Genomic DNA, 26757 nt, shown 5'->3' on the forward strand with positions numbered 1-26757 from the left:
CATCTGGTTGGACACAATGACATAGGTCCCAATCCAGTGTTACAAAGTATAAAAATATTACCTGCAGCATAGATGAACAAAGTGTGTGGGTGTCTGAGCTGACAGATTGAGAGAAGCTGTTAATAGTCTTGAGTCATAGTTCTAGCATGTGTTTCCAAGGTTTTCTTTTTGCCCTTGTCCATGAACCCTCTGTTAATATAGTCTTCATCCCTTTGAAGTGGTGATGAAGAGGTTACTGAATGCCACGCTCTATTATGGTTGTGGCAACATTGTTTCTAAGTTATTTCACAGTACTACAGAGGATTTCTTCCTGTTGTGTATCCAAGATTAATTTTTAATATTACAGAGGTGTTCCACTCATATTGTTTATGTTGGATTTCTGTTCCGTTCCTTGTTCCGCTGTGTACAAAAATATAGATGCACATTACAAGTTTTTCCTCAGAATCCAGCAGAGATATCTGATCGGAAGAGACTGGGAATAAGTGATTCACGTAAATCTGACGAAGTGGGTATTCACCCATGAAAGCTTATTGTCCAATACGTCTATAAGGTGCCACAGGACCCTGTCACTTTTTACAGACCCAGACTAACACGGCTACCCCTCTGATATAAATTCTCATTAGCTTTGTTGATAGCCTTTAGTACAATGCAAATTGAAAAACCCTGCTTTGGAAGATTAGCTGTTAAAGAAGTGTTCTCTATTATTTTTAGTCCAGCCGAGAGACACCACCTCTTTTCATGATTGCATTGTCTTCCATGACAGTGAAGCAGTCCAAGCTCTGGGACCCTAGAGCCGGTCTCTAGCCCAAGCCTGAATGTCTATACTGCAATTAAACAACCCCTTAGCATGAGCCAGAGTCAGCTGGCATGGGCCCAACCATGGATTTTTCATTGCAGGGTAGATATATGTCCTTAGAAACATTTAGGTGCTTCAAAAAGGGATGCTAGTGAGTCAGTGGCACTATTCCCTCTGAATCAGGACAGAATCAGTGCCTCTGTGGTGTAGGATAGTGAGGTGAAAAGTATAGTGTAGTGCTAGAGATGCTCTTTCAGATGAGATGTAAAACAGAGGTGCTGGATCATAGCACTAATTACAGGAATAGATGTTAATACAGCCGGATGGAAAATGGAAAAAAATGTCTTAACATTTTCTTTGTTTATGTCAACATCTCATTGACTATGGAGCTACTTGGGAAATAGCTCTAATTGTTAACCTAGAACCATCTTAGGTGGTAGCATTTTGCCTAACTAAATTTCAGTTGGGTAATCTGTTCTTTACTTTCTATTCTATACCATTGCTTTGCAATGTTTTCACCCTAGACATGGCTGAATTTCAGTGATGGGTAAATTGATCGCTGTGTATAATTTTGAATGTTTATTTAAAATGTGCGTAGGGCTTTGGAATTTTTGAGTGTAAGATGATATTAGTGGCCTGAGATAACCAGTGAATGTTTTGCTTACCAGAAATGTCCTTAAGTAAAAAGTATTTGCATAATCAGAATAAGAGGAACTCATGTTTCATATACTTTCAGCTTTAAAGAATAGTATAGGTGAAAAAACTTGTATATACTCTGTGTATTTCCTTGGGATCAACATAAAGATATAAGCTATTAATAGTAACTGTTGTACCTTGCAAAAGTCTGTTCTTTACTTTCTAACAACTTAATAGGTTTTACTTAATGATAGTAATGTATATTTGTTGTTTTTTAGAGGAGACAAGAAACAGTATAATCAACTCCAGCCTGGAATCTGTCATCTCTTCAAACGTCAACAGCTTCCTCCACTCCAACAGCACTCTCCGACCCAACCTGAACTCAAGTGACCCTGACCTAGAAGTAATTAAACCTAATCGGCCAAACTCGCTGTAAGTACAGTGATAATTAATATGTCATAGGGTCTCTATCCAATCAACCTACATATCTTCAATCAAGGCACATCTTAATGTGAGTCAAAGCAGTCTGTTGAATATAATTTAACGTTCTGTTTTTTTTAATGAGAGCATTGTTACATGCATTGCATTTTTAACTTGGTCTAAATTTTAGAATTAGTTACTTTTTTTTATATCTGTTGGCTATTTGTGCTCTAATTATTTTGAATGTCTGGGGTGTTTTAATCATTTTCAAGTAGATCTTTGCATTATTGCTTGCACTGTTGTGAAGTATCGAGTGTTAAACTCTGGGAAGCATAGAGGAAAGTAAATAAGTAAATAAAACAATGGAACACAGCATTAATGGAATTGTTTTCTTCCTACTTCATTAAAATCTAAGACTGCTGTAAGTACAGTTGGTCTCCAGCCAAATGTGTGCCCTTGCTTCTGATATTAGTTCCCTCATCAGGAAAGTTTAAGGCAAAAAATAGCACCTTTTATGATGACTCCCAGGGGATGGCTGAGTTATTGTGATGTCTCCTGAACCAGTCACAGCTGAGTTGTGGCATAGGCTGTTGAGAGGAATTTCCTTCCTTTTCAGGCTTTGCTGTGTCTGTCAATATTTTCCCACAGACCCTCCCCTTCCCACAGATCTGAAGGTCTGAAAAGATCCCAACCAGACTCTGTGGAACTCTTACAAGCCCAAGCCAAGTTTAGTGTGTCTCCCAGTTTTTCTGCATTTCTCAGTGTACTTCGGTATTGCCACTTAATAAATCATGTCAACAGACCTCTCTTTAGAATGACTAAGAAGAATGCTGCACTAGCTAGGGCGCTGTGACAAGAATGGCATTGGCGTCATGCTGTGACCTAATGTCTAAGGAAGAGTCCCTCTTCCCTCACCCGGTCCACTCCTTCCTCACTGTACTCTTCAAAGGGTGCAGATTTTCACTCTGCTGTAAAAGCTTTCTGGTCCCTTGGTCGTGAATCATAGAAACATAGGACTGGAAGGGACCTTGATAGGTCATCTAGTCCAGATGAAGCTTTCTACTTTAGCTGTTGTATCTGCTCTTGTGATTAATAAAATCAGAGTTAGTACATTGGGGAAGTGAATGAGTTTGTCAGCAGTGAAGACCTATTATCTGTAGAGTTTTGAAAAACAAGGCAGTTGTCTGAACTGAGAGTAGTTTTTTGAGCTGAGTGGGAATGTCTCTATATTTGTTATATCATATTGTGTAAAGATTTAGGCCAACGTTTGTAGAATTTGGTATGGGCAAAAAATAGGCCCATACTGCAATTTGTATAATTCCCTGTGTAAATGAAGTGCACACATTATCATGAGCATGTTTTTGAAACTCCAATTTCTGGTTTCTGTCAATAGGTTTTACTTCACTGTTTATTCTTGTTGTCATTAGAACTTCGATATCATGACTAAGGGATCGGACTAATGAAATAAGGTTTTGACTATCTGGTATTTACACCTTGGATAGGACTTTGTAAACCAATTTGGTCTACAGGAGCTTGAAGGGGTCCCAGTATCACTGATTGTCTGTTCTTGAAGTCTCTACCCTACACAATATGTGATCTGCAGGGATGAAAGGGTATAAGCTAGTGATTGGTTACTTTCACTAAGCAAAGTTTTTCTCCAATACTTTATCCATGAGATTTATAGACTATACACAAAAGACTATAGACAAAACCCCATCTTGGGTTGTAATTGCTAGTAAGTGGGGAATTTTGTTTCCCAGGAATTTTTCTTCCAAGAGATTCTTTGGTTTCCACCTGCTGAATGATGATTTTTGAATACTTTTTTGGAACCTCAGGAACCAATGGCATCTGGTGGAAGAGTTCCTTGGAAGGGGGATGGTACTCCAAAAATAAAACCCCTCTAAGTCTCTCAAGGAGATATAATGTAATGAAGTGGCAACTGGACGTGACAGACTGCAACAACAGCACCAGGATGAAAGCCTGTGCTATTACTGACTCCCAGAGGAGGGATGTGTTCTGCACGCATAGGACGGGTATGACCCAAATCCCACTTAGGCAAAGCGCAACCTTGATAACCCCACCTTCCTGGAAGTCCAAAACAGCCCTCAGAGGTACATTCCATGTCACCATATGGCAAATATCAACACTGAACAGAACTGGGTGCAGGACAGCTCTTGTCAAAGAACTCACTCATTATAGGATCATAATCACCAGCATCACCGAGGCATTTCTGCCACAGAGCGATGAAGGAGCAACTGTCCTGCACTCCAATGGTCCACACCAAACTCAAGGTGTGACACTTATTATTAGACAACTTCTAGCACAGACTTCAACCACCTAGAAACCCATTTCTCCATGCTTTTACTATGCTTGGCTCCAACATCATCATGAACATCTGTCTATCACTGTGGCCTAAGCACCTATGGAAGACCTGCAGAAAAGGATACATTCTATCACCAACTAGCAGCAAAAATCCAATCAACTCCACCACAACACACTGCTACTGCTCTGCAATTTCAGTCCCGTGAATTGGCTGCGGTTGAACTGGGTATGAAACCACAATAGGTCCTTTTGGTTCAGGTTCCCCAAATGACACTGCCACCTGGCTTTTGACATGGTGTGTCACCAAGCTTTTGTCTGTTATGGGGTCCAGGTTTAGATTCCTTAACAATCGTTGCTGGACCTGGATTTCAAATAATGGATGTGGTATGAAAGAAATTGACCATATCCTTATCAGAAATCGCTCCATAATGAAATCTTAATGGGTCTTCGGCAGTGCAGACACACCAGCAAACTCAGACCATAGACTAGATGTCACTTAGTTCTCACTGCATCTTCCAACATCTTCAATGCTTTGCAAGCCAGATATCCACCAAAAGTACAATGTCTAGCATCTATCCAAGGATCCCGTTGAAGCTGTGACATACACACAGGTTGTTGAGGATCACTTGGAGATCGCCTGGAGTGGCATACATAATGCTATATCGCATGCTGCTACTGAAACAATCTGCTTCAAACCATCGCACAAGAAACCTTGGCTTTCTGAATAGGACTTTTATATATTTGTGAAAAAGGAAGAAGCGCACAAGTATGGAGATGTGCAAGAATGTAAACAGCTGAAAGGCATTTTCCGGGTCACGGAAAAACATGATTGAGATTTACACCAACTCCCTGGCCGACAAAGCCGAAGATGGCCTAAAATGCAACAATCTGTGGCCTGCCTACTGAGCCATCATACACCTGGCTGGCAGTCACGAACAGCTTTTTAACATCCCCACCATGAAACCAAATGACTCTCCCTGTTCATCAATGAATGATGTCCTGGACAGATGGAAAACACATTATGAAGAAGTGCTGAACCATACACTTGCCAACAACTGTCCAGAGCTATGTGACCTTGAGGAAGTACAAAATCTCATCCAAAGATTATGGAATAGATGTGCTGCTGGATCTGATGATATTCCACCGATGCTGCACAAAGTTTCCTTGGAACCAGTGAGCATCAGCCTGCATCAGCTGTTCTTAAAAGTATGGACATCAGGCAAAGTACTAGCAGAATGGAAAGATGGCATCACAGTGTCCCTGTACAAGGGCAAAGGATCTCACACTGAGTGTGGCAGCTGCTAGTCAACCCCACTGTTATCTGTCTCTGGAAAGTTTTTTGCTCACATTCTGGTTGGAAGGATGCTGCTGCTCCTTAAGACATAATTGTCACAGCAGTCAGATTTTGCTGTTGGGTGATGGACAACAGACTCTGTCCTTACCCTTCAGCTTCTGCTGAGCAGCACCAAGAATTTAGCCACCCATTTCATGTGGCATATATCGACATCAGAGTGTCTTTTGATTCAGTCCTTTGTCTCTCACTGAAAGGAGTTGGCATTCCAGATGTTCTGCTACATCTGGTGCACAATCTTCACACCAGTACCAGTGCGTGCATCAGTTCATGATTTTTGATGTGTTTCTACACATCTGGTGTGAAGCGGTGATGCATTCTTGCCTCAGCAGTATTCCGTCAAGCTATCGATTAGCTATTAGGATGTGACGCTCCAAATGTCACACTTAGGTTGGTCAAGAAGTGTTCACCAACCAAGATTATGCCAAGAATATGCTGCTTGCTTGTGGAGAAGTCAGAGAATTTCAGCCCTGCCTTTCAAGATATCCAAGATACCACTCGCACTATGGGGTTGAACACCTCATGACAGAAGACCAAGGTCTATCTCCTCAGAGCTGGACCACGAGAACTCCAGTGCTGGGGTGGGGCAAGGTGGTCAAATACTGTGACATTTCACACAAAGAGAGTGGAGAGTATGGACGAATTCATCTACTTAGGCTGCAAGCAGAGTTCACACAGTCACAGCAAACTTTAGCTAATAGGTCTCGCTGCCTCTTGCATGAAGTCCAAGTCTTGCTTATAGATGCAGAAACGTCGTTCACTAACAAAGTTTGGGATCTATCAAATCTGGATACTACTTTAATTGCTGTAAGGATCAGAAACCTGGGCTCTCTTACAGGCAGACTTGGAGCAGCTAGAGGCATTCAATTTATGCTGTCAGCGCCAAATCCAGAGTATAATGTGGTTTGACTTTGTGCAAAACAGCATAAACTCCCAGAGATCTGGCCTTCCTTCAGTTGCTCATTATATTCAAAAGTGGTATTGCATGCTTTTTGGCCATGTCACCAGGATAGACAAAAGCACCCCAGCGTGTCCTGCTCCCAAACTGTCCCTGGACGCATGAAGAGGTGCATGCCCTAACCCTACCTGCTGCTGCCCAGGGGCCCACCCCAGAGATTCATGGACTTGCATGATTGAGTGAGATCTGGAAACTCCACTACATAATACCTAGTGCAATTCAGTCAGCTGTAGTCAATCTGGTTGATGCAACAGTTCTCCGTAGGCTATGTTGATGGTTGATGCTAATGCTTACTTCACCGTATGTACCTGGGGTTTTGTGTGAACATAGTTGACATGGTTCAGTCTACTCTGCACAAACCAATTCTGTTCTCCTAGTTCTTGGTTGTATTCCTGTTTGTTGAAGTATATTAGTTTTGTCTTTAAATATTTGCCTTGAACCTCATTTGCCATCTCATGTAAAAATCATGTTGCTAATTTCTGTTGACAGCACTCTAGTAATTGAATTACCAACCCATTCTCTGCTGTATGCTGATATTTTTACCAGCCAGTACTGGCTAATGGTGTTTAATCTTTGCTTTCAGTTGTAGGGAGCAGCTTACTCTTTTGGATGTGTTGGAGGGAACACCATGTACAGAAAGACTCGTTTGCTTGCTTAGCATAGAGAAGGAACGTGGATTTTTAAACATCTCCGTTTTTTTTTCTGTATACATAATGTTGGTGCTGTATAAAGCAAGCTTGATCATTACTGTTATTTTATTCTGTTTGGGACATGCTTGCTGTTCAATGAAGTATTGTTTATTTTGAGCACGTCCTTTTATAACACAGGGCTTGGCTACGCTCGAAACTTCAAAGCGCTGCCCCGGGAGAGCTGCCACGGTAGCACTTTGAAGTGTGAGTGTGGTCGCAGCGCCAGCGCTGGGAGAGAGCCCTCCCAGCATTGCACATACTCCGCATCCTCTACGGGTGTAGATTGCAGCGCTGGGAGCCGCGCTCCCAGCGCTGTGGCACTGATTACGCTGGTGTTTTACAGCGCTGTATCTGGCAGCTTTTTTTCACACCCCTGAGCACGAAAGTTGCAGCGCTGTAAAGCGCCAGTGTAGCCAAGGCCACAGTGTTTCAACAAGACTGCCATCCAAGCTGCTTGCATATCTTACTTGTCTCACTGAAGTGTACGTATAGTAGAAAATGTGTTTAGGCTGCTTTAAGGAAAAGATGGTGCTTATCTTGTTTTTACTTTATTATTTTTACTACTGTCACATCTAGAGACCCCAGCTGAGATCAGCCCAGTTGTGCTGTACACGTGGTTCACACATGGTAAGGAACAGTCCCTGTTGGGAATGAAACCCCGGACTCCTGCTTTCCAGACTGGTGTCCCAGCCACTGGGCAACGCTACCTCTCCTGATAGAATAGCCACTAAGAAGCCCATACAGCTATTGTGAGATAAACTTGACAGCTTATAATGAGAAGAAACCCTTTAATTTGTGAGCTATTTTTGGCAAGTCTGGAGTGTTTGCCTTTTGCGGATAGCATTCTGTTGATGCATGTCAGAAATCCAGTGTTGATTGTTAATGATGAGAATTATGAGAACAAGGAGGTGTGCTGTTGGTTGCCACTGGGGAATAAATTGAGTGATACTAGCAGAATTCATCCCTCTAGCTACAGAATGATATTGTTTACGAGTTGCACTTTGTTAGTAACAGAACGACTGTCAATGCCAGACATTCAGAACAATGCCAGTATTGCATCATTTGAGATTATTACTGTGTGGTATAGCCAAGTTTGCTCTATAAAACAGTGTTTTGCTTTTTCAACACGCTGAATAATTTGGATTTTTGCAGGAAATCCTTGAACAGCTACAGAAGCTAAAGTCAATCCACCGTATTTGCTTTAGTAGTGCAAGAGTCACCACATTCCTTAGAATTTACCTAATCCAGAATTGCTGTGTATGTCACAGTGAAGACTTCAAGGAGCCTTCTACTCTACATGCCTTCATGAATCCAGCTAAATTCTGTTTATGCTTATGAGCCCCATCTCTTGGTTCTAACTCATTGATAATTACTTCTTCTCTGCTCCCATCTCTCTTTTTCCACTCCCTGTCATCCCTGTTTTAGGGCTGCCATATTTCAGAGATGATTAAAGATACCCTGCCCCTTGGCCAACAGTTCATCAAGTATCTGTCAGGGTGGTGACATGTAACAGTGACGTCAACTGAATCACAAAATGTGCAGTCAAGGACTCTTAACATTCCAAGTGTGGGGAGGAAGGAAGTGACTCTCTCTTCTTTAAAACAAACACACACGCACACAAAAACCCCACAGGAATTACTTCGGAGCAAGAAACTCCTTGCACAACAGGTGCAGTCAGAGGATCTAGGAATATATAGTCCCTTCACTTAGAAAAAGTTAATCTTGCTCACAAAGGAGTAGTACTGGCAGTGGCTGAGGTTAATAATTTGATCATTTGATTCAATTTATAGGTTTTAAAGAAAGATACTCAAGTAGTTTAGGGCTAAAATTTGGCCTACTTTGATTTTCTAGTGCCTAAATATCTCATTTAAAATTCAAAGTCACCAGTCATTTATTAGGAAATTAAAGAAAGAGAGAGATAATAGCCATTGTTAATGAATGGTCCTTCACTGTTTTTGTTCTGTTGATGTGGCACTATCCAGTAGAAGGAATACAAGTTGACCAACCAATCCCTGTTTCTAGAGCTAGTGGGCTAGAGTTAATTGTTTTCGTGCCTTAGCTGTGCATTTCCATACTTTCAAATGTTTGGTGGTCTTATACTTCGAATGAATTTGTCCTGGAATTGTGTTGATGTTACTGAAGGAAGCAGACAAAACAAGCTATCCAATGTTGTTTGTTTTGTGCTGGACGAGGAACACAAATGAGGATTAGAACTGGATCAGAACAAAAGAGGGCAAAACTGGTACAGGAAAAATTGTAGATCCTAAGTGATTTTAGAAAGAGCAAAAAGTTAGAAAGAAGGAAAAAGTGAAGTCTGCTTCCTCTGGGGCTGCCAGCCCTCTGCTTATGCTGGGATTGGCTATAACTGCAGCTAAGAAATAGGTGTGAACACACAGCACCTTAGGGCATGGCTACACTTGCAGATGTAGAGCGCTGTGAGTTAAACTCGCCTTGGTAGAGCGCAGTAGGGAAAGCACTGAGGTCTGTCCACACTGACAGCTTCAAGCACACTGACGTGGCCACATTTGCGGCACTTGCAGTGGCATTGGGAGCGGTGCATTATGGGCAGCTATCCCAGCATGCAAGTGACTGCAACGTGCTTTTCAAATGGGGGTGGGGTGCAGTGGAGTGTGACAGGGAATGTGTTGTGTGTATGGGTGGGGAGAGTGTGTGTTTTTTTTGGGGTGCTGAAAGTGTGTCAGCATGCTGTCTTGTACATTCACCCCCCACAAAAAGGTAAATGTTTGCTTTTTCTCAGGACTGATAAGCAACCAGCTTCTCCAAAACAGAGCTTTGAAAGGGCTTTTCTGCATTCTTGCAGCCGATTTCACAACAATGACAAGCGTGGCCGCTTGAGTTAAGGGGACTATGGGACATTTCTGGAGGCTGATCACAGCGCAGTAACGCAATGCCTCATTCACACTGGCACCGCAGCGCTTCAGCAGGGGCACCACAAACGTTATTCCACTTGCTGAGCTGGAGTACCAGCAGCGCTGTAGCTGCGGAGTCAGAGCACTCTACGTGCCTTTGCCAGTGTGGGCGAGCAGTGAGCTAGGGTGCCCGAAGCTGCTTTATTGCACTGTGACTCGCAAGTGTAGCCAAGCCTTAGAACCAGCAGACCAAATCATAACCTTGTTCCAAAAATAGTACCCTCTCTGACACACACTGCCTTCTCCCCACAGACGCAAAATGACAAAATACAACAGCTCTCTCTTCTATTCTCCCCCTTTAACACATAGGTTTTAAGTCATTTTTTGTTGACATACCTGTGGTCTTCACCAAAGGTTTTAATTACCTGCCAAAACCAAGCAGCCCTTTACTTTTCAGTGGCCAGTTTGCAGCCTTAAAACAAAGGTTTGTGTTTGATTTTAAAAATCAGGCCTTGTTTGTACTTCAAACTTGTATCTATTTTAGTTGCTATCTTGTCTGCTCGTAAAGTCTAATTTAGCTTTAATTTGATGAAAGCTATAAGGTTTCATGGAGAAATATCAGGGAAGTCTGAAGGTTCCTTCTTCTGTTCTTCTATCAGTAAGATGCTGGCACTTGTATCAAGCTGTGTGGGGTGACCCTGGACTTTATTTCTGTTGTCCTACAGAGAAATTAGCTTTTTAATTCTTGGCATCCTCTCAGGAGCCCTGGAGACCCACCCTGTTCCCTCCTCTTTGAGCTCCAGCATCATTCCCATGCTCTAATCTTCTGGTTGAACAATACCATAATTGCCATCCATCTTCCCTTTATCCCATTCAGGGGTTGTGCTTTCAACTACAACAGTTTAGAGGGGTGACAGGCTGTTTAATGAGAAGGAACTCCCCTGTCCCTCACAATCACTAGCTAACTATTGGCCCCACAGAGAGCTGTAGCTAATGAGCACGATAAGACAGCCTCAGCCCATTACAAGCAGTGACAGCTCTGCATGCCTGTTCCAGTTCAGACAGATTACAGCTTACATGGGCCAGTGTCTCACATTTATTTGGGCTGCAGTCTAGCATTACTATAATAGAAGCTAAAGAATAATAAACCTGATGGTCATTAAACAGCTGTTGGTTTTATATTCTTCATAGGAGCTTTGATTTCTCCATTGTTGCCATTTTCCTTTTCCATATATAATTCCAGCCCTTGCTCTCAATTTTCTGCCTGCACTTTTGCATCTTGTGCTAAATGTGCTGGCAGGTTTGATCTGGGAATGGCTTGCAGTTAAGCTTTAAAAAACTTCAAATCAAATGTTCGCTGGTTAAAAGCCCTGCACGTTATGTTGCCTGGTGACACTGCTGAGTGTTGTAGGAGCTCTCAATTACTGGCTTTCCTTTGTAACACTGCCACATAAACATCACACAGTTTGGCCAGTGTAACAGCTGCTGAATTTGGAAATACACTGCAGCCAGCAGAAATACTCCAACAGCCAAATTCTGGCCATTATAGGAATAGCCCCAATGCAAAGTTTTTTTACTTTCTGCAAAAATAGTGTTAATGTGTGTCCCTATCTCATTCATTCCTCAATCTTCAGGCAAATCACTCTTCAAAACACAAGAGTAATCTGCACGGATGAGTGACGTTTATTGGACCCACTGCTGTTCTTGGGGTGCACCTATGGGCCATGCCCCCTAAGACTGTTCCACAGTGTCCATCAATGGCTTTGATCATGGAGTGGTGGCTCCACAAGTATGAAGGGGAGCCAGATTCTGGAAAAATTCCATCCATTCTCCCTTTTGGCATACAGCTTTCTGCTGTGCAGTATGCACAGCTGTTTCAAAATCAGTAACTGAATACATATGCAGACTTAGAAAAATGCAGATAATTGAGGTTTCTGACAAAAATCTTAAAAATAAGTTCTTCGTGTCTGTACTTGCAAAGACCTGAATTCAGACTCTCCCAACCCACCTGCAAGAACTAAAGCATATCCATTCATCATCTCTCTCTGCCCTGCTTTTGAACTGTCATGTCATTAACTCTTGCAGGGGGAAATATGAAACCTTGAACACAGGCTTTGCAAGGTAAAGTACTCAAGGCATACAACCGCAGTCGTCCTCACTTGTTGTAATCTAAGATTTCATGCCACATTTTTCATGAAAGCTGTTGTGTTAACCCTGATGTGCCTCCAGAATTCTAACTTGGATAATTATATTCTCCCTCACTAAGTGCCCCTGCAGTTTTCAATTGGATATGGTTGTTTTCCATTCCCTTCCCTAACCTACTATGCACCATTAAAGGATGGTGTCTGAACAGCTGCGTCCCATTCCAAAGGTGTCAGCTACCTTTCAGTCTTGGGTAAAATGACATCTTGCCACATAGGACTGATCTGAGGCATAGTAAGTAAATGTGTGTAAAGCACTTTGAGATCCTATGATGAAAACAGCTGTATGAACAAGTTCTTACTGAGCCAAATATACTGAGGTTCTTATTGTGATGAAACTTCTGTGGAATTCGATGGGAGTTTTGCTGAAGTAAAAAATAGATTATTGATTCCAGAATTTACTTGATTCTCTTTTATTTTGTTATGGTAAGTAAAAGGGGGATTGATACTTTAAGGATTGCTTTGAAATGTATTTGTAATTTAAAAAAAAAAACTTCTATACAAACATTCTGTAAATAATTTGGGATCTTAGCCTTTTTGTGACTTATTTACAAGAGCTTTTCTGGCTCATCTCTAAAAGCTATATTTTAGTCCAACTCCACAATGATTTGAGAGCTCAGGCATCGCTCTGATGCCCTGTATTTTCTCATACTTCCAGCAGAGACACACTGCTTTCCCCAGCTTTCTGCATTGTGCTAAGGGATTGGAGGGGGCATTAGAAAATTACAGTCGCAACCGCTCTTATGGAGTGCTTTTTATTTTTATCATTGTTATAACTAGTTTCCTTTTAATAAAAAGAAACTGGTTATTTTCAGTTTTTCTTTTCTCTGACCATACAAACTTGCCAATCAGGAAGCTAGGAGAATCCAATTTTTATTACGCGAATGTATTTATTTAGTAGGGTTGGGGTGCTTTTTATGAAAAAAAGTACTCCAAGCAGTAGCTGTACATCATGAGTCAGCAGGTTTCTGTCTTATGCCAGCAGACTCTCAACAGGGGCTGCAGACAAACTAACGGCAAATGCCTGATGCTACGGAAGCCCCAAGAAGAGAGGGATTTTTCTAAAAGTGCAGGTTTTCTTCATCCTCGCCATGTTAAGGTGACCTTTTAAAAACACAAAAAAGTACCTACTACAGACACACTACAACTGACAAATGGAAGTTACCAAACTAAATTGCTTGCTAGCTCTGCTTGAATGTTAAAACTATAAATATTTGTTTGCATACAGGAAATTTTTTTTTGTTTTAAACAGTTAATACAGTGTTTCTGTAATGCACACATTTTAAAAACAAAAACTCTACATGATGAATCCTTATGATGAAGGTATGCAACATAGGTAAACTCCGTGCAGTCTGTTTTCCAGCTACTTCATAGGAAAGACTGAAATACAACACTCTGAGATCTTTATTTCTTTTTCTTGTTCCCAAGTTCTCTTATTCTCACCCTTTCAATCTGTTCAGTCTATGAATGGTATTAGTATATATTTATTGTAGTGCTCAAAAGCCCTGGCTGAGCACAGAGCCCGCTATGCAAGGTGCTGTACAAATATATATTAAGAGTTGGTGCCTGCCCAGAAGTAATTAAAATGGAACTGAAGACAAGTCTCAAGTATGTAATGGAAACAATAGGAGTGAAGTGGGAAGGGAATATGAGGGCAAACAGTAGTGAGATTATGCAGTTACAGTGCCTCTAGCTGGGACTTGGAACAGTATTTTTGTATGAATGGGTAACTATCCGCAATCCCTGCTGTCTCTCTGCTTAACCTTTATCAGTGGACATCTTCCCGTGGGCTTTACAGTAAAAGTGGATCAAGATCTAGTCTACATGAGTGCATCTGCAGAGCTGAACAATTAATACCAGTGTCTAAAATAAACTATGACCAAGAAATACTGGATGTGACAGACTGGCTGGAGTTTGTTTCTCCTCTCCCACTTTTAATTTCTTTCTAAGCAGGACTGTTTTCTTGGGGACATGTATACTTTTTATCTGGGGAACTGGCTCAACTAGAAACTGTGTATTTTGCATAGAGTTTTACTTGCTGAAATCCCCAGCTTTGGATTCTTAAGAATATTGAAGTGCAAATAGTGCCCACTAAGCTTCCACATTTTCCCTTAAAGGGTTGGCATGTGAAATTCTAGTGTTTTGGATAAACAGCACACAGTTCTAACTTCTCGGCCTGCCCATACTGGGGAAAGTTCTGATCCTTCTAGTTCTACAGCTCAGTGTATGCCAGCACAGATGTTGGATTTCTCCAACTCACTTGCTCAGATAAGCAGCATGATGAGAATCAGCAGCCAGGATTTTCCCATTCTTTGAGCCCCCCCTATCCCACTCCCTCTGCTTCTCCAGTTTAATTCCTGCTTCGCTCAAAGCATGTGCAAGAGGTGTAAGTCTGACGCCGACTGCCATTTTGTACTGTGACCAGAGAGGGCTAAAGCACAAAAAAAAGCGCTTTTTAAAAAATCCTTAGCTTTGTCTTTGCAGTAGTGCTTTCCTGCTCCCATTGAGAGAGACCTGCACTACCTCAGTAGAGAAAGGTGGCAGCTAACAAAATTTCTGGGACCTATCCTGGTCATTTGGAAGGTTCTAAATAAAATTACTTATCATAGAGTTCTAATCCTCGCCGTCTTTGACTGACATATACAGGCTTGCTAGGCACATCCGCTGATGCTCTGTCAAGGTACAAGACCCTCTTCCCTTATGCCAAGATAACATTTAGCAGGGCATTCTGATTCAGGCATCTTAAATGTTGTGGCTGTCTTCATGAGAGGGCTCTCACAAGGGCCACTGACCATCTCTGATAGGGTGGGGCAGACCTTGCTGTTAGAGAGGCAGGATCCCAGCTGTGGATTTTGAAGGCCTAACTCCTATCTGTGTGTGTACGGGCTGCAGTAGATTGTAGGGGGAGGGAAAAGGTATCCTTTCCATTGGTATCACTATTCCCAGTTTTTTCTGCTTTCCAATGCCCGTGGGGAACTGTAACCAGCTCCCCCTCAAGACTGTATAACTTGCCACTCAGATTTCCAGTTCTGAACCCTGAAAGTATCCCTGGCCAGGACAATGAGAGCACTCTCTCTGCTTTCCTGTAGTCCTCCATATTTGGCCTTACACAGTGACAGTACGGTGCTGTGGATCTGTCTTAGGCCTTGGCTACACTGACGCTTTACAGCGCTGCAACTTTCTTGCTCAGGAGTGTGAAAAAACACCCCCCTGAGCGCAGCAAGTTACAGCGCTGTAAAGCGTCAGTGTAAACAGTGCCCCAGTGCTGGGAGCGCGGCTCCCAGCACTGCAAGCTAATCCCCACGGGGAGGTGGAGTACCTGCAGTGCTGGGAGAGCTCTCTCCCAGCACTGGCGCCGCGACCATACTCACGCTTCAAAGCGCTGCCACGGGGGTGCTCCCGTGGCAGTGCTTTGGAGTTTTGAGTGTAGCCAAGCCCTCAGTTTTTGCCAAATCCTGTCCTCTACCTCCCTCCCTCCCCTTTCATCTAACCAGGACACCTCTCTTCTGAATTTCTGTCCTGATCCCAAACTAGGAAGGGGAAAGCGTGGCACACCTTGGATTTCGGAGCTGTTCTCAGGGTGCATTTCAACAGATGAGGAAGCTGCAGGGGTTTACTGAATCCATGTTGATCCAACCTTTACGTTCTGATATGAGCACCAGCATTGTGAACTCCCTGACAGCAGCACCACTGAACTGCAGCTTTCCAAGGGGTGATGGCGCAACATCATCTTCGTGCTAACTTTAGACCAGCTTCTTGTGGGCTATCCTTTTTTGAAGGTGGTGTTATTCAGGTAATTCCACACTAAACTCGGTAGTCAGCGTTGGAGAAGGACTCCACTCTAAACAGTTGAACTGTCCTGGTGTTTCTCCTCAGAGCATATCAACAATGGGCACATACTTTCCCTTGCTCTCCTGCTATGATGTTGGCATGCAAAGAGCTCAGTTGGAAGAATCAGAACACATGGTCTCTAAGGCTTTCCAGCCATTCAGGATATTTTTTTTAATCTGTGGGATAACCCAGCATGAATCCCCCCTGCCATTTTGGAACAGCCCCCCGAAGTTATAACAGCTGCTCGTCACTGCTAGTTTAGCTGTAAGCTGTTTGTGGACAGAGACTATCGTTTGTACCATGTTAGGCATGTTCAGCAATATGAACTGTTACAACAGACAGATGTCACTTAGGGAGGTGGAGATTTAAACTGTACTGCGCTGTAATTGTGGACGCAGAGCTCAGCAGTCTGCGCTTTGTCAGGTGCTTTGCTGACCACTTTGAGGGTGCTGTGAACGTGACCTAGTGCTGTCCATTCAGAGCATCTAGAGTTAAAATTTTCATCATCTCTAGATGTAAGAGCTGGAAAAGACCTATTACCAGTAGGTCATCCAGTTAGTTAGGATTGCTCCCTACAGTATATTTTCCCATCTAGTTTTAGATCTTTGTTCTGCTATTCCTGTAAAAAATCTGCCCAAAGTTGGCCCAGTTGTAAGCCTCTGAAAAATCATGGTTCTCACATGCTCAGTTAGGGACTTCTTAGATTTTAGCAACTAAATTACCTGAATATTCTGTCTCCTCTGGATATGCTAGTGTGTGGGGCTGAGCAGTACTTTCCCTGCCATTGCAGTTCTGGGCTGTTGCGGGCCATACTGGGTCCCTGAACTAAGAGCAGAGAGACTCTCCTGTGCTCTCAATGACCCCTTTGTTATGAAGGAGAAAGCTCCAGATTCACATGTAGAGGGGACAAGAACACGACCTGCAGGGAAGCAGGGGGAGTATTGGGGAAAAAGAACTTGCTATGGGGTCTAGGAATTGGAATGGGGAGACTGGGATCCAGTAAGCAGGGGGAAGTGATTCAAACTCGATGAGGTAAGGGACCAAAACCGGCTGGGCAAGGAGACTGGAAACAATGAGCTGGGTGATTTAGGGATGGAACTGGGAATGGCTGGGCTCAGAGTCTGAGGTGGAGACTGGGACATGGACAGGGAGTAAAGAGGGCGAGACTAGGACTTGCTGTGCAAGGAGAGTGGGACTTGGATGAGAAAGAAGCCTGAGGAATGGACACTGGGGCTGGCTAGATAAGGAGAATGGGACAAGGAGCCAGGGTAGGGCTGGGACAGACTGGAGAGGATATAGCAGAAGGGGTCATGTCTGGGGGCAGAAGAGCCTGTGCCCACTAGTTCGCACTCTTCTCCAAAGCCTGGAATGGAGCACAAGATTCCTGAGTCTCACCATTCCCCTTCTGTCCACAAATATCTATGAAATTCACTGGCAAAATGTTTCATCTCCCTCTAATGAAGGTCCACATAGATGACGACAACCTACTATTGTGGTTATTTTGGTATCACATTTGGCAAAGGTCTTTCAGGTGGATCTCGGTTTCCAAGCCTGCTGATGAACCATTGGAGTGTCAGGATGATGCCATATGATGGAATTTCTGCTTTTTAAAAATCTTAGGGAACTGCACACAAAAAGCTGCATTAAAAGAATATTATAAAACTTGCAAAACCAAGCACCTAAAAGTTAGGAAATGCCAAAATTTATGGTTGCTCGTGCCGGTGGTTATCAACCTTTCCAGACTTCTGTACTCCTTTTGGGAGTCTGATTTGTCTTGCGTACTCACAAGTTTCACCTCACTTAAAAAACTACCTGCTTACAAAATCAGACATAAAAAATGCAAGTGTCGCAGCACAGTATGACTGAACAATTGCTTATTTTCTCATTTGTACCATATAAGTATAAAAGAAATCAATTGGAATATAAATATTGTACTTACATTTCAGTGTATAGTATATAGAGCAGTATAAACAAGTCATTGTCTGTATGAAATTTTAGTTTGTACTGACTTACTAGTGCTTTCTGTGTAGCCTGTTGTAAAACTATGCAAATATCTAGATGAGTTGATGTACACCTAGAAGACCTCTTTGTACCCTCAGGGGTACACATACCCCAGGTTGAGAACCACTGGCCTATGCAACCGTAATTTAGCCCACTTGTGCATATGCATTATGATACAGTCTTTAGTGAACATGATCATGTATTATGTTTTTCCCCAGGATCCCTACTGCATTCACTGCCTCCTATACACCTGCTCTGGAATGAATCAGGCTTGTTTAGCGAAGGAGACTATTGTCTGTAGTATCCCTACTTTATTTGTTGCAAAGTTAGAAATTGTGCAGTGAATGAGGCAGGGATTATGGGAAGAGGAAGGATGGTCTCATGGTTAAGGCAGTTGAATGCTGCCATGGAAAATTGGATTCTTTCGCTGCTTCTGCCACAGAGTTCCTATGTGATGCTAGGCAAGTTGCTTAAACCAAACTTTTCATAGGTGCTCGTGAATTGTGTATTCCTCATTTTCTGGCTGCCTGACCCGGAACCCTGATTTCTGAATTGAAGAAATGCTGAGCACTTATAGCTGCAACTGAAACCAGTTGGAGCTGTGCTTTGAATATATAAAGTCCTATATGATGCTAAGTACCCAAAATTAGTGGTCATTTTTTACCTTAATTTATCTGTACTTCAGTTTTACCCATCTGCAAATTGGGGATATCGTGCCCACCCATCCCAATCTTGCAGGGATGTTGTGAAAATAAATAAATTAATATTTGAGGAAACACTCAGATCCTATAGCGATGAATGTCATGGAAAAATCCATGAGGCAATGAATGATTGTCTTCAGAACAGGGTTTGACTATCATGCAGTAAATAAGGCATGCAGATGGAGTCACACATGGAACAATGAGGAAAAATCAAAATGTTGAATAACTGCTCAAGGCAGATCTTCTATCAGCGGTCGATTTATCATATCTAGTGTAGACACAATAAAATCGATCCCCAATCACACTCCCCGTTGACTCTGGAACTCCAGCTCGCGACAGGAAGAAGCAGAGTTGACGGGGGAGTGGCGGCAGTCAACTTGCCGCTGTCCTCACAGCCAGGTAAGTCAACCTAAGATACGCCGACTTCAGCTACGCTATTCGTGTAGCTGAAGTTGCATATCGTAGGTCAACCCTCCTGCTAGTGTAGACCTGGGCTCAGTAAGTGAGCGCAGTCCATTCTGTGGACTGAGTGAGCCCTGGGTGCTTTTGAAAAAATAGTATGTGATCATGTAATTAAAGACTGTATCATAATCCATATGCAAATTGAATTAAGGGTGCACAGGCAACCTGAATTCTGATATGTCCTAACTTTTGAGTGTCTAACTTTGTAATCTTAATATTCTTTTAACATGTGTGTGTAAGTAAAATATAATTATAGTTTAGCACCTTTCCACATCACTCAAATGTTTACCACCTGCTTCTACAGTTGGCCACTCTGTTCAAACTAGCCCCAGTACTCACTGCAACTTAAAACCTCTTACCCAGCTAAAGAAGTACCTCTGAATGCTAGAAGAAAAATCACTGACACTGAAGCATGAAATATGCACCATCGCTCCCACAAACTTAAATAAGAACTTGCCTTTTATTTTCACTTTACAAAGAACCCACATAATAGTGATTTTTTGAAACATTTTTTTACGGGCACCCCTAGGGGCTGAAGTTCCCTGTGTGCTAGTCTTGTGCATCCTGTCTATGTCCATGACCTTCAAACAGAAGAGATCAATTCTGCTCCTTAGATGGTAGCTTAGTATTTCTCCATCAGTAAAGGACAAGGAAGGCAGCTGTAGGGTATTTTTTGTGTGATGTGCCCACCTGTCCGCTATGAAGCGGACCAAGATCCATACAGCTTACACTGTGCAAAACATGGAACAGCCAGCATACGCTAATTACTCTGTCAATCAGTGTAAGGTGGATCAATGCCAGTGGCATAGAAGGAGACAGGCTTCAAACCTGATAGCCAAGCCCCTGAGCCATCCAGTCCCCCTAAAAAGTGCTCTATTTATTATTTAAGGCAGAGTGTAGGCTAAGAAAACCCAGAGGCAGCCTTAACTCCTGTACTTGATGGATCTATGTTACTTTTCCCAAGTAATTCAATAATAATTAGAAGTTGTCCTAGCAACCTCACAGTCAGAGCTCACACAGAAAATGACTGCACTCACTCATTCCTATTAACATCCTCACCCAGGAAAAAACCAATCCAATAAAATGAGCGCGACTTGCCATTTTAGTATAGAGAGGTTGTTTTAATAACCCTTTCTTGCCAGTCTCTCACTGACAGGGAGTGTTGGGAAAATCCCCGCCATTGGGTATGAGTGCAAAAATCACATTAACTAACTGAGTTTCACAATGAATTGAAGAGTAAGTGGTGATGAGTGAGTACATGTGGAAGCCATTCCAGGTTGGCCTTTCATTATACTAAAGCTTTATCTTCTCTGTTCTGCCCTAAAATAAATGTAGAATAAAACAGATTGGGCTGCCTCCAATCCTGGCTGATAATGCTGGCTAGGGCATTAAAACAGTTCCCCAAATTGTCTCCGTTGTAGGGAGATGTCCTAAGAAGACCTTCATATTGCCATAATATAAGGCCACAGCTTTGTACCATAACAGTTGCAATCCTAGTAAAGGTACAAAGGAGGTTGTCATCTGAGCTCTGTGCTCTGTTTACTTCTTCCCAGTGCTGTCTTGGATACATGCGCCATTCCTGCCATGGCATCATGCATAGCATTAGTTACCCACTGAGCAGTCACTTTTGCTATTTGTGGCACACACTATAATTCAGATCCCTCTTAGATTTCCTGTAAGATATTTAGTAGCTCAGAGTCCCATAAGTAGCAAGTTGGCTACAGCCTTCTATAGGATTCCCCCCTCGCCCCCAGATTCACCCTGTGAGGGTTATGTGACCGCTCCTTACTCCCAGATTCACCTCCTTCTCTGCCCTTGGGATTCTGACACATGGGGAAAAATGTAAAAATTGTTCTTCGTCATAACGTGTCTTAATTCGTTGTAATGTCCAACTATGGTCATTTTTTCGCCGCAGTGGAAGTAGGGAGAAAGGAGGAGCAGATCAAGGGTTAAATAATAGTCATGAGATAGTTTAATTGCACTAATCCGAAGAAGGGGATACCCTCATGTTCTGTTGGTTGACGTGGCCAGAATAGTTCTCCACAAAAGTGTCCCCATTAACAAATCACACAGGCTTTTCTGCTCTGCCCTTCTCCACAATCAAAGATCCCATCACTACAATAGTCTCAGAATAGGCTCTGTCAACTGATTGTTCCCTATGGCCGGGACACAGTGGCTGGGAAATAGAAACCATTAGCAATTTAAAAGGATTGAGGAGGAAGGGGAACTGGATTTTAAAATACTGTTACTTTTGTTCTCCCATAACCAACATCACAATGTATTCTGGGAGATGAAGACATACATTGTCTTCCTGCTTTTCATCCTTATTTCTTCTGTGGGGTTAGCAGAATATTTTCTGGCTATCAGTGGAAGGAAGCCAAACCTGCTATATTTCATGAGTATTAATTTGAAAGGAGGAATTATGCCTGGAAGTGAATGAATGTCCTGCAGACTCAATTTCTGCTGTTGCAAGAGATGCATTTTTTGAAGACTGTCTTTCTCCCTTGCAATTCAGTTTCTTCAATGGTGTTATCCTGGTGTGAAGTCATGTAAAGACCTGTGTTGTGAAATTACAGCCTAACTACAAACAAGTGACAGCACCATCACAAATTTACCTAGCAGGTTGATAAGATATTTTTTGGAAGAACATTTAAAAAAAAAAAAAAAAGTAACACTTTGCAAATGTAATGCACATAATTATAAGGGAAGAAAAAAAAATAAAAAAGCCCCAACAGGAAATCCAAATAGATTTTTGAATACTGCTAGTTTCACAAAGTTCCTTCCAAAATGCAAGTCACTTTTTCCACTCTGAAAAGTGACTATGTAAAAATGACCCCACCCTATTCAACAGATCTACTTCCTGTGCTTGTTTAGAGTCTGCTCTTCTGTAGCTATAATTGTTAGAGCCAGCATTACCAGGAGAGAAATGAACTCTTTTCTGTGTTCCACATCAACAGAATTGTTGAGGGGCCACATTCTGCCTTTTGTTAGAGATGTCCTCCGACTGTAGGAAATGAAGTTAGAGGGGAGTGTAAGTTATAGCCGAATTTGGCCTGCAAAACCATTAGTATTGGTGCTAGAAAACTAGGTGAGGTCCATCCCCCCCCAAACAAACAAACAAACAAACAAAAAAGCCAACAACCCTGAAATGTTTGTACACAAATGCAAGGAGTCTTGGCAATAAAATGGAGGAACTGGAACTAGTGGTACAGGAGGTCAAACCAGATATTATAGGAATTAGAAAACATTGTGGGATAGCAGGCATGACTGGAGTATGGGTATTGGAGGGTATGCTTGGAGAGAGAGGAATAAAGGTAAAGGTTTAGGGGGGTAGCATCATATATCAATAAAGCAGTAAACAGTAAAAAAACAAAAAGTGATTGTATGGACAAAACAGAATGAAGGTCACAATTGCTTTGGGGAAAGATTGTAAAAAGAGATTTGATTAGGATAGTGTTAAGGCTCTGCTATAGATCCCCAGGGTTGGACTTGGATATGGATAGTAGTTGCTTTAATATTGTTAGAGAAAGAAATGCTGTTGGAAATTGTGTCATAATGGGAGACTTCAACTTACCGGATAGAGATTGGAGAATAAATGTTATTACTCAGTTTTCTTCATCAAATTATCAGTGAACCAACATGAACTAATGCCATTTTAGATTTGGTTTTAGTAAGTAGTGGGGATATCATAGAAGAGCTGGTAGAAGGAAAAAAGTTTGGCTGATGTGATCACAAGTTGATTCATTTTAATTTAAATGAAAAGATAAATAAAAACCAGGCAGTGAACTAGGGATTTACCAGCTCTTCATCCCTAGCACTGCAAGCCCAAGTCAATTGACCTGGGCTCTGAGACACGGCACCGCAGGTTTATCTTTGCAGTGTAGACATACCTGTTAAAATTTTAACCGTGATCTTGATTTCGGCTTTACTCAACCGCTGATGCAGCATACAGTTAAGAAATAGAAGGGATAGCACAAACTGAATGGTAAAGTCATATAAGAAGGTGACCAAAATACAGTCAAAACTTCTTTCTGCTGTTAATGGAAAACACCCTCTTCCATTTGTGGTCTGGGGTCTAAAAGATAGTAGCACAATGCAAACAGGAAGATGATAGCACTGTCATTATGGGAAAATAAAAGTTAATGTCCTGTTGATGTTTTCTCCTTACAAACCAGGATATATGGTCTTCCACAAAAATATACTGTGGGAATAAAATGTAAATCTAGTTGTATGCTAGGAATTCTGTAAAATGGAAGAACAAGTCACCTGTCTCTCTCTGCCTTTTAGCCCAGAAAACAGCCTGTCATGAAGTTTATCATATGGGACTGTCTACATACTGGTTTATTGTGACAATGTAGCACATCATTGTGCTATTATATTTCTGTCAGCCCTAGCTAGGGGCTGATTTTAATGCGGTTTGAAAACCTCTGCAGCCCTATCAAAGCAGAGCCTATTGGTGCCCACACAGTATCAATCCCCTTCAAGCAGAAGCACATCTGCATTATCTGTGTAATATTTTAATAATACTTTGCAGTTGTGCAGCACTTTTATCCAAGAGTCTCAAAGATTTGGACGCATTAGTTAAGTTTCACAAAATCCTTGCGGTATTATATCCATTCTACAGATGGGCAAACTGAGGCAGGGAGGCTTCAGTGATTTGCCAAATTAGCTGCAGAGCTTGGAAGAGAATCCAATAATCCTTACTCTAAACCCCTTGCCCTAATCAGTGGACTTCAGTCCCTGCTATTCTTTATTTACACTGGAAAAGCAAACACTTCCTTTGCATGCATAATTCTGCAGGAGGGGCTGAAATGAAGACTGCTTGTTGGTATTTAATTTTGCACAAGGAAAGTATACTGCTGCAGCTAAAGTTATTACCTCCATCAGTAATTTTAGATGGATAACCTCACTTTAGAACTATGATGAATGTAAATGTTGTCGGGGGAGAGGGGTTCTCATTAGTGTTGCATTTTTCATTATGTACCTTCAGACCTTTAAAATATGAGTGACTGAGGTTAATATTTAACTATTGTAGTTACAAGGTAATACCATGTTTCTGACTTCTCAAAAAGAGAAACCCTTCACAACGGACCACTTCTGCATTGTGCAGGAAATGGGAAAGCAAAGTCATCCAGTGAGTGTTAGAAATTAGAAGATATAGAGCCCGACTACTGAGGCAGTGATATACCAGTAGGGTCATAAAGTCTGCGGAACCTTAGAACTGAATTATAGTTCTGTGAATAGCTGAGTATTGGTTCTGGTTCTTTCACAATATACAGCTGCTGAAGAGTTATAGAGCAAGTACTGTATATTGCTAACTCAGAGCAGGAACTGTTATTGATGCGAGAGATACGATCTTGACTTTGAGAACAGTAGTCCACATGAGCCAGTTCTAAGTAGAGGCCTGACCATTTTATTTTACCTAAGGGCTGGTCTACACTAGGGGAGGGGATCGATCTAAGATACGCAACTTCAGCTACGTGAATACCATAGCTGAAGTCGAAGTATCTTAATCAAGTTACCTACCGTCCTCATGGTGCGGGATCAACGTCCGCGGCTCCCCGTCGACTCCGCTACCGCCGTTCACATTGGTGGAGTTCCGGAGTCGACAGGAGTGCATTCGGGGATCGATATATAGCATCTAGATGAGACGCAATATATCGATCTCCGAGAAATCGATTGCTACCCTCCAATACGTCCGGTAGTGAAGACATAGCCTTAGATTGTTAAATGTCCAGGACAGAACTTGCTTCTTTATATGTTTGTACAGAACGTGGTAGTGTGTGGCCTCAAGTTTCATGGGGATCCTCAGAGCTACCACAGTATAAATAGTTAAGAACAATATCTAAACCTGATTCAGCTTCCCATCTCTCCCTCCCCCACTTGAGTCATTCTCTGTTTACACAATGATCTTTATGTTAATCCCAAAGTAGCTTTATATTCAGGTTGCATGGTTCAGGCTGACCTGATCTGGTGCTTAAATTGTTGCTGTCCCCCAAATAGTGACTCTGAAAATAGCAACATAAGATTCCATATTTATATTTCTGACCTACAGATCAAAATTGCTCAGTTTAGAAAAGGAAATTGATTTTCTATGTGCTAGTGTCACAGATTTAACATGGGATCTCAGAATCAAGCTGTGTACTTTCTAACTCATGCATCATCACCAGTAATACAGCTAGAATTCAATTAACCTTCTGTCAGTGCAAGAGAAGAAATAAGTTCCAGATTGTTCTCATATAATTATAAGGCTGTACAGCAGGGACGGGGAAACCTTTTTTCTATCAGGTGCTCACAGCTCCAGCCTGGCGGAGGAGGGGATGTGTGCAGAGGCTCGAGGCTTCCCCTAGGCTCTGGCGTGGGGCCAGAAATGAGGGCTGCAGGAGGTGGCTCAGGGCTGGGGTGGGGGCTTGGGGTGCAGGGGAGGGGTGAGGGCTCTGGCTGGGGATACCGGCTCTGGGGTGGGGCTGGGGATGAGACATATGGGGTACAAGAGGGGGCTTTGGGCTGGAGCAAAGAAGTTTGGAGTGCAGGAGCAGGCTCAGGGCTGTTGCAGCAGGCTGGGGTGAAGAGGGAGGTTCGGGGTGCAGCACTTTCCTCAGGCAGCTCCCAGTTGGCGGGGTAATGCAGGCTCCCTGCCTGCCCTGGCTTTGCACTGCTCCCAGATGCGGCCACCATGTCTGGCCAATGAGAGCTGCATACCCGGCACTGGGGGCTGGGGCAGCGCGTGGAGCTTCCCTGATCGCTCCTGCTCCTAGCGGCCACAGGGACCTGCCAGTTGCTTCCAGGAGCTGCACGGAGCTGACCAGACTTTTAACAGCCTGACAACCCCAGCTTCACCCCACAGTGGGGTGAGCTAGTGCTCGCAGCTCCAGCCCTGTGGAGGGGAGTAGGGCACGGAGGTGCGGGGCTTCCGGTCTGTGGCATGGAGACTTGCTGCGGGCCAGATCAAATGAAACAGTGAGCTGGATCTGGCCCGCAGACCATAGGTTCCCTGCTTCTGCAGTACAGGGTTAACAGAATTTAAAAAGTGCTAGTAAAAAAACCAAATAATTTTAGAACCAAATTCTACTCTCCAATATGTGCAAAAAACATTTGTACACTCATGTTGGAAGTCAGAATTTGTCTCTAGTCACTGAAGTGAGCAGATGTCTCTGAACTGAAATACAGATTGTTGAATAAGTGGGGAGGGGCATGATAAGCCATTACTGGACTTTAACTGGCCACAGGCAAATCAGATGGAAGAACATTATGGGTCGATTATCAACTTCTCTCATTTGATGAAGGATGTCTCTGAAGGAGATAGGGAACTGCCAGTGGGATCTGTAGAGAGGTGAACATTTTAGATTGAGCCAGAATGAGGCCAGCTAAGTGTCTTTGTGTCCCTCTTTATTTCCCTGCATTCAGCAGCATATCTTGAAAGAATTGCTAAGCCAAACCCACAGAAAATAGAGTAATTTTTAAAGAATCCCATCCCTATTTACCAAGCAACATAACTAAGTACAAAACTGACTTGCTG

General features: G+C 42.6%; 1 protein-coding gene across 3 annotated transcripts in view; it reads left to right on the forward strand.

Moving 5' to 3' along the window:
- The window catches only part of ARHGAP26 (Rho GTPase activating protein 26), a 533008-nt gene that overhangs the window by 467940 nt on the left and 38311 nt on the right, over nucleotides 1–26757 (forward strand). For all 3 annotated transcript variants that reach the window (XM_050962626.1, XM_050962623.1, XM_050962625.1), the window contains one exon: nucleotides 1711–1864. In XM_050962626.1, the coding sequence (XP_050818583.1) occupies nucleotides 1711–1864 (154 nt within the window). The remainder of the gene's footprint in view (nucleotides 1–1710; nucleotides 1865–26757) is intronic.

This window comes from Gopherus flavomarginatus, chromosome 7, assembly GCF_025201925.1.
Source record: "Gopherus flavomarginatus isolate rGopFla2 chromosome 7, rGopFla2.mat.asm, whole genome shotgun sequence".
NCBI classification, from domain to species: domain Eukaryota; kingdom Metazoa; phylum Chordata; order Testudines; family Testudinidae; genus Gopherus; species Gopherus flavomarginatus.